The following is an 8,026-nucleotide window of genomic DNA, read 5'->3' on the forward strand; positions in this document are numbered from 1 at the left end:
AAAGTAAAAGTATCTTCACAAAGCCCTGAAACCTCCAACACTATGTTCCTTCTGATTATAGGAGGTCTAGTGTGTGAACTCCTACAATGTGACATTGCTTGAGTCCAGCAGCCAATGGCTCGTCTTGAGCACTGTCACATGACTGGGGGAGTGCTGTTGTACCCCTTCCTAGGGTTCAGCATCTAGTATTGTAGTTCTGACTACAAAAGAGACATAAGCAGGGGGCGTATCTGAAGTTTGGGGGATCATTTACAATATCACTGTTGCTTTATATGAATGAGTGACAGTGCCTCTTTAAAAAAAGAATCTTTTTTTGGCTGCTTTTATTTATTATTTTAATATGTATATGATATCTCCTTTCATACTGTCTGGGCTGGAGAAGGATGCACATTCATCAGTGAACCGGGGTGAATCAGCAAATCTGGAATGGATCTGGTCCAGAATTGGAAACATTTGCTAACATATTAAGAAATTGCTGGATCACCCAGGTTCACTGATGAAAGTGTATCTTCTCCCTCCTTGGGAAGCTTTAATAAATCAGGCCCTCTTTCTTTTAACTGAATTACTCTTGTATAGTGGGGAGCTCACATGATTTATTACATGTGTGCTGAAATGTCAACCTGAGCTACAGAGCTCTGTAAACTATGGGTTGTTTACAACAAAGGAACTAGGGAGAACCTTAAAAAGGAAAATATAAGAGAGCACCACCTGTTGACTGCAATTGAAAACCTGCAAAATTCACTAAATCTAAAATATTGTTTTAAATCATGTTTTTGTTTAAAACATTATTCTTAGTTATGGTATGAATTAATTTTAGTATATATAGTAAAAAAAATAACTGAAATGATAAAAACAATTTGTGTAGCAGTTCTTGTATTTTCTTTCTCTCACTTGTCTCCGTTTTGTTTTTTCAGGCAGTAAGTGGCAGAGCTGTACGTATGATTCAGGTAAGCATGCTTTTGCTTCATTAATAGAGTTGGGCTTTGGAAATAATGCGTTATACCTGAGGGAGCTGGACAGAATTACTGGTACAGGTGCAAAATTTTGGAGGCAATCTAAAAATATGGAGGCTGTTAAGAAACATGAAAGTCATTTACAAATATGGAGACCAAAAATATTATAATATTATAAAGTGATAGATTTCCTATTGTCTGGAGCAATTAGCCATTCTTCTAGATTAGAAGTGGTAAACACAGCGTTATAGAGACCAAACTGCACAGCAGCTGCATGTCTAAATTGCAAATAGCTAAAGAAATTAGAATTACCACTTGGCCGCACAATGAAGATGTATATCGGAAAAGTGACAACAAAAACTTTGGTAGGTTGCTTGGTGTAAATCCTTCAATTAGGGGCAGAGTGATGGCCTCATCTGTGTTCTCCTGCTCCAGGCATAGACTGGGACAGGGCCTGGATCTGTCCGTATTGCTGTGCTGTGGTGTGATCTGCAGAAATCTTGATTGCAGGGCTGGAGTAAGGCCTCGGTCCAGCATCAGTATCTGTTAGACATCAGTCCTCCAATATACCGCCACTCACTGGTTGCATCTCCTAGCACCCAATTGCCTCCAGTGTGCAAGGTATGGCGTCTGGGGAAGGCCTGGCAGAGGACCAGGAGCCCACAGATAAAGATGTACAAGGTTCTTATAATGGAAAATCCAGAATACTAAGCCAAAGGTCATACACGAGTGACTGGAGGTATCCAAGGGGAAATACAAAGCAGATCTGAGGTCACAGGCAAAAGGTCAGGCAGCATACAACCCAAGGGCCTGGAACAGGCAATGATCAGCAACAATAAAACAAATTTATACACCAGCAGCAAGTCAGCCCAGTTAAACACTACAACAAGCATTGGTAACTGGAAGCAGAGGCTATAAAGTCCCAGCAGCTAATTCTGATTAGTTTCCCATCAATTTTCATTCCAGATTTGCTGGATTACCCAGGTTCACTGATGAAAGTGTATCTTCTGTAGCCTTGGAGAGCTTTAATAAATCAAGCCCAACGGCTGGAAAATTAAAGAATTATTGTGCTGCAATAGCCTAGTCAAAGTCCAGACCTCAATCCAAGAAAAATGCAGCGAGGGAACCTTAATACAGCTGGGCATAAATAAATGTCCACAAACCTCAATGAACTGGAGTAATGTTGTAAAGAAAAGTGGACAAAATTCCTCCTCAAATGTGTAAGAGATGGATAATGTCACCCAGAAAACCTAATGTTAATAAGAAAATCCTTATCTCATTACCTATAGAAAATTCTATTAACATACATCTTAAAAACGTCCTCTATACGCCCCCTGAAGAAGCTTTTCAGACGCATCAGTCTACGAGACGTTGTTGTTTGCTATTGCTTTAGCTGTGTGACTTGGAGTGTGTCACACTCAGGGTCCCTTAAACGCCATTTACCTTATTCCGTTGTCATTCCCCTTCCTCCTGCTTGTCCCTGCAGCTCCCCTGAACACATTTTTCCGATCTCCTCCGAATGCAGAGACGGTCTTCGGGGTTTCCCGGTGCATGGATCGGTGGGGACAGGAGGATCGGTGGGAAATTCAAATAATTTTTTATTGCATTTAATACAAAATAGCTGTATTGAGTCCAATACAAAGAAATCTTTATATATTATTATATATATATATATATTATATATATAATTATATATACTATACAAGCTAGTGTACAGTTATATTACATGTTTAACAATTTTTATTATTTTTTAACAGATTTTTGTTATTTTATTTAAAGTTTAATATTACATTTTTACATTTATTAAATATTGGACATATTTGGGTGAGTTATACCTAAGAATAATAGGCCTGTCAAAAAAGTGACGCTTTTTGCATGGAAATACAGAGAGAATTAGTACGCTAGGGGGGTTAAACAAGAATGCATAAATAAATCAAAATTACTGAAAATACTGAAAATGCAATAATTCTGTGTACTGTATAGTACTATATTGTTACATTGTAGGCCTATAATTCTTAGGCATAACTCACCGAAATATGTCTAATATTTAAAAAATAATACATTTAATGACAAACTTTAAAAATATACAAAAATCTATTAAAAAAAGATAGGGAAATGTAATATAACTGTACAGTAGCTTGTATAATACATATATAATATAAATATATTTCAGCGTGTTTTTTTACCCCGAACTAAGCTCAGGGAAACCACCCAGGAGGTTAGAGGGAAACCCACCTGGATCCACGCCCCCACTGCAAAATAGTTCCACCCCGACTCTGCCCAGACACGTTTTCTGAGCCAGAGGTTGCACCAAAGTCTGAGGATACCAAGTCTTCTAAGGAGGAGATTCCAGCCTCTAATCTGAGGAGGTAATTGTGCCCAGTTGGCCTTTTAGAACAGGCCAAATGGACCTGAAATATCAATGTAATCCAGCGTTCATATGTAAGGGCTGGTAAATTGCAATATATTATATTATAAATGTTTTGGGGTTAGATACATGGTAATTATTCCACAATATAACTGAAGAAAATGTGGATACCTCCTAATGAGTTGAAATAAGTTTAGTAAGTTAGGCAAGTTTAAATGTGGGTGGTTTGAAGACATAGCCAAAGTGTTCCTTTAAAAGTAATTGTGCAAACTTCATGAATGTAAACTTTCACCTTTGCGTGAATCTAATGCAGTGTGCCCTGTGGGAAATGAAGCAAAACATCCCGATGTGTCTATAAAGAATACATTAGGTTGATTTACAAAAGAAATAGGCTGTCCTGATTATCACATAAAGAGAAATAGGATGAGATGATAGAGAAGTGAACAGCTGGTGAAAGGAAGTGATTGGACTTGCTGGTAAATTATAATGGAAAGCTCAATATGTGCTGCAAAGCCTCTTTGTGTTTCTATAACAGTGAGGGGCAAAGTCAGGTTAGGAAGTTTGCTATGTCTATTGTACAGCCAGTAAATGTGAGTGCAGTGAATGGTACCAAGTGTACATTTCAGATGGAGATGATGGACGCACCCCAATGGTACACAAAGTGACATTTCAATAACACAATTCAGAAATGTAGAGAGAACGTTGTCACCCAATAATAGGAAATGCCTAAAAAAAACCTTCACTAGAGAATATTTAAATGAAATCTGCAGATAGAAAGAACTGAAAATTGCTTTAGAAGTCATCATAATGTGTAATATCTTAAAAGAGATTCTGGTGATTGTATTTTTTTTTATTGTCCTGACAGATAAAGATGTCGTTAGAATCGGGGATTGTGCTGTGCACTTTGCACTTCGTCCTGTCTACACAGGTAATGTGAATCTTTCAGAACTCCCCTATGAATGTATACACCATTACACATGGGGTATGTATCAATGACATCTAAGGCCTGATGACCTGGGTTAACAAAAGAAAATTAACCCCTGACCACCAATGGATCAAACAAAAGCATTTAGAATTTTTTTCTCAGTGCTTCATTGTCAATGCTTGGTATCCCTTAATGTACTACAGCCTGTTGTGTATATTTCTCACCACCCCAACTACTATACAACAGGCATCTATAGAATATTTTAGCAGAAAAGCTTCACCTTTTTTCATTATACATTCTTCCTTCAGCTACAGTGGGTGACTTACTAATATTACTTTTTGGAAATAAATTTGACAAATTGAATTTAGGTACTGTTAAAGTATATATTTACTTACTACAATCCACTGACTTTAATACAGTTTTTTAAAAAACAATAGAAAAAAATGGGGATGGAGGTTGGCGAATGAATAGGCAAAGCCCAACATACATTTGGTGTCAATTACCAGACTAAATTTTCTTCAAAGTCACTTTCTATATCTGTGCGATTCAATGGCTCTTCTGAATTGTTGCCTCTGGCTCTTTGAAGATTTAAATTTTTGTGGTATCTTGAATATAAACTTTGAAAAGGAACAATAGCTGGGTAGGTTCCAGTTTCTAACGATCTTTGATCATAGACAACTAAGACAAGAGAGCTGAAACGGTTTGTCTCTTTTAAGCGGTCACTCACTACATTGAGTTGCAGGTTTTCCTCAGAACCATTTTGTGGGATTTCAGCCAGATCCATTACTTTGCTTTAAGCAAGCCAGTATATTTATGGACCTCCTAAAACAGGGGTGTCAAACTCAAATACACAGAGAGCCAAAATTGAAAACGTAGACAAAGTCGCGGGCCAACCTTGAAATGTATTGAAAGAATTGAGGAAATTTTTCCTTCTCATTAGATATAAACCCTTTTCATATGGAAACAAAGAGGTTTTGCTTCACAACCAATCTGGAACGAGCTTATAATATAGAAAATAAAAAATGCCTCATTCTCTATTTGTAGCCTTCTGAGTTAAATTTCAATAGTAACCTTTTTGCACAGGCTAACAATAATAACAATATTCTTCTATGAAAATTCAACCATTCAAGTCCATGCCTTGGACTAGCAAGGAAAGGTACAGCTGTGGCGGAGTGCTAGAAATGCCAGATGCGGCCATTGCGGAGCTAAATCTTGAGTGGCCCGCCGCTACTAAAATTCACGGCAATTTGCGTCTATAAAACAGTTTAATGCGGGGCCACGCATTGGCAGAGAGCCCGCTGGTCTATAGACACAAGTGATGCCGTGAATTGTAGTAGCGATGCCATTTCAATGCAGCTGCAGTTCATATTTAGGATTCCAGATTTGGCCCCCAGGTCAGAATTTGACACCCCTGTCCTAGAAGGTGATACCTTCATCCTCCAAGGGCCTAAAATCAGAAGAGCTCCAGGCTGTTTACAAGTTTTTTTCTAGGTCCTGAGTCAAGGAAAGAATGCATGTGGCAGGAAGTGTGGTAAACATTCCCCACCTGCCCTTTACATGAACTGACATAATCGAGGCTGTTACATTTTCATAACTTTTAGAGAACTTCTAGGTTGAACTTCTTGTACCTAGAGAGCATCCAAAGATCTGGCTTTGGGGAAAATGCTAAATATTTGTTATTGTATAGATAATATTAGTTGTTCATTACTAGCGGTCACCGAGTTCTGAATGTCCCCAAAGCTAAGCCAGCTGACCATTCAATAATTATTTTCCATACATTTCTGTCCACAGATGAGCCATCAGGTCACAGTTTTTGACATTGATGATCAGTACACTGGCTGCGAGAAAGAGATGGAGAATGAGATGGCAAAAGTTCTACAGGAAGAGATGAAGAACAACCAATTTGCAGTTATGTGGTACCAGGCTAGCTATGTATGGAAAAGTTCAGCCTTTCCCAATCTTAATCACAATTATGGCACAGCTGCCTTTTGCTAGGAATTTGATACCAGCCCTTATGGAGTTTTGTAAGGCCAGCCAGCTGCTCCATACAGGACAAGTGACTGCCTCTCAGCTTTTCAGCTTTGTTGTGACAGATACATTTTTAAACTTTTTTAAGTCCATGAATCTTTTCCTGCTCTGAATTAACCGATTGCTGATCGCAGGTAGTAGGTCTCATCCTGTACAATACATTTTGACAATTTGTTCAAATAATGCGTGCCAAGATTAAAAAACCTGTTGTCTCTAGTATAGTGACAAACCATTAATCTTGTATTCATGTTCCTGGTTTCTAAATGTACGTTTAAATTCAAACATGTGTGTATTCACATGCAAAGAAAGGTCATTGGTTTTTCTTTGTTTTCTTTTTTTAAATTACACAATGGCTGGTCCACACTTCATTTACAAGCAGCTGAATAAAAATATCTCAGTTGCGGGAATGTCTAAGAATTTCTACATGAACAATTTCCATTTTAAATCTCTTCACTCCTACCTGACCCAAGCCTTACAGATGATGAGAACAGTCTGCACCAAGAAGTCCCCCAAGAGGTCTGCAGGGGGTTGAGGATCGGTCCTCTAAGTGTAGATAAACAAATGCGTTTTAGTCAGTTTTCATCTTCTTCTAAGCTCAGCCAAACTGCTGAACAATTTGCAACAAACTCTTTTTTTAACATAACTTGTTAAGCTGTAAAAATCACTGGCTTATCGATCTTTGAGGAGCAAGAAGTCCTGATTCCAATTGGAGAAATGTTTAACAAGATAGATCAGAAAGGATCCACGTATGACCTGGACAGCACCGCCCAACTCTGCAGCTACTTCAACTGCGCTTACTTTGGAGGTAAGGACTGCATAACACTGTATGTCTGCCTGTCCTTGTGCCTTCTATTTGGTGAATAGATATTAGCTCATTGATTAGGGCTCCATTGGTTGGAAGGAATGGTGGACTCTGGTGGATGATTGGATTTAGCAGTGAGATTATTGGTGGTATAAATCAGACTTTAGCCATTTTTGCACCATTGGTTTGTATGGGTGACACTGTTTTTGAGGCCCTTTCACATATGAAAATGACTTCTGATTATCAATCCCCAGAGCAGGAATAGAGGAATATTCCAATAGGGACAACTTTTATGGAGACAGCAGATCCCATTGGGCTTCAATGACCTTTGTTGCTCAGCCCAGACCTAACATACAATGACCATCCGAAGCCTATTGTTTCCATTAGACATGGGGTGAAAATAGAACTCTCACCATGAATTACACAAAACAGAACACTGAGGGGAAATAAAATTGACTTCTGGTGATCATGGTCAATTTTAGCATTAGGCAAAATGGCTAATTTACCCAAGGCCCTGATCTTCTCCATGGCCTCCAGTGATAATAAGGCAGCGGTACATTTGTGGTCCCTACATCACATTTGCCTAGGCAGGGCTCAAATTTGGATGACGGTATAAAATAAAAATGCATTTTAGTGCAAGTGATATATGTAAAGTGTCTTGCTTGGGGAAACATGGCTACAAGGGGGTGCTACAGCTTGCACAGAGTTGGCGTGAGCCCTGAGGAGGGCCAAGGCGCAGGGTCTAAGGAGTAAGAAGTCTAAGCAGTGGTGAGGATGTTGTGCTGCTGGTTACTGCCAGATTGCCATCTTTGGGCACACCAGGGTGGGCAGGAAGATACACAGTACCAAATCACTAAGCAGAAGAATTGTCAAGAAAGGCCGGGGTCAAGGCAGGCAGCAAGCAACAGAAGTCAGGTAACAAGCCAGGGGTCAATTGCCAGGGATCCGGT

At 39.0% G+C, this 8,026-nt stretch overlaps 2 protein-coding genes across 2 annotated transcripts in view; one reads left to right on the top strand and one right to left on the bottom strand.

The window, feature by feature from the left end:
• The window catches only part of LOC140321731 (ecto-ADP-ribosyltransferase 5-like), a gene marked incomplete at its 5' end in the record, with an annotated part of 8,613 nt that extends 1,803 nt beyond the window's left edge, over nucleotides 1-6,810 (top strand). The window contains 5 exons of the mRNA XM_072398523.1: nucleotides 796-800; nucleotides 915-947; nucleotides 4,187-4,249; nucleotides 6,038-6,178; nucleotides 6,654-6,810. Coding sequence (XP_072254624.1) covers nucleotides 796-800; nucleotides 915-947; nucleotides 4,187-4,249; nucleotides 6,038-6,178; nucleotides 6,654-6,806 — 395 coding nt within the window. The remainder of the gene's footprint in view (nucleotides 1-795; nucleotides 801-914; nucleotides 948-4,186; nucleotides 4,250-6,037; nucleotides 6,179-6,653) is intronic.
• LOC140323618 (protein kinase C delta type-like) overlaps nucleotides 1-8,026 on the bottom strand; it is a 95,350-nt gene that overhangs the window by 45,823 nt on the left and 41,501 nt on the right. The gene's annotated exons all lie outside the window — the stretch shown is intronic.

The sequence above is a fragment of the Pyxicephalus adspersus genome, chromosome 1 (genome assembly GCF_032062135.1).
Source record: "Pyxicephalus adspersus chromosome 1, UCB_Pads_2.0, whole genome shotgun sequence".
Lineage (NCBI taxonomy): Eukaryota > Metazoa > Chordata > Amphibia > Anura > Pyxicephalidae > Pyxicephalus > Pyxicephalus adspersus.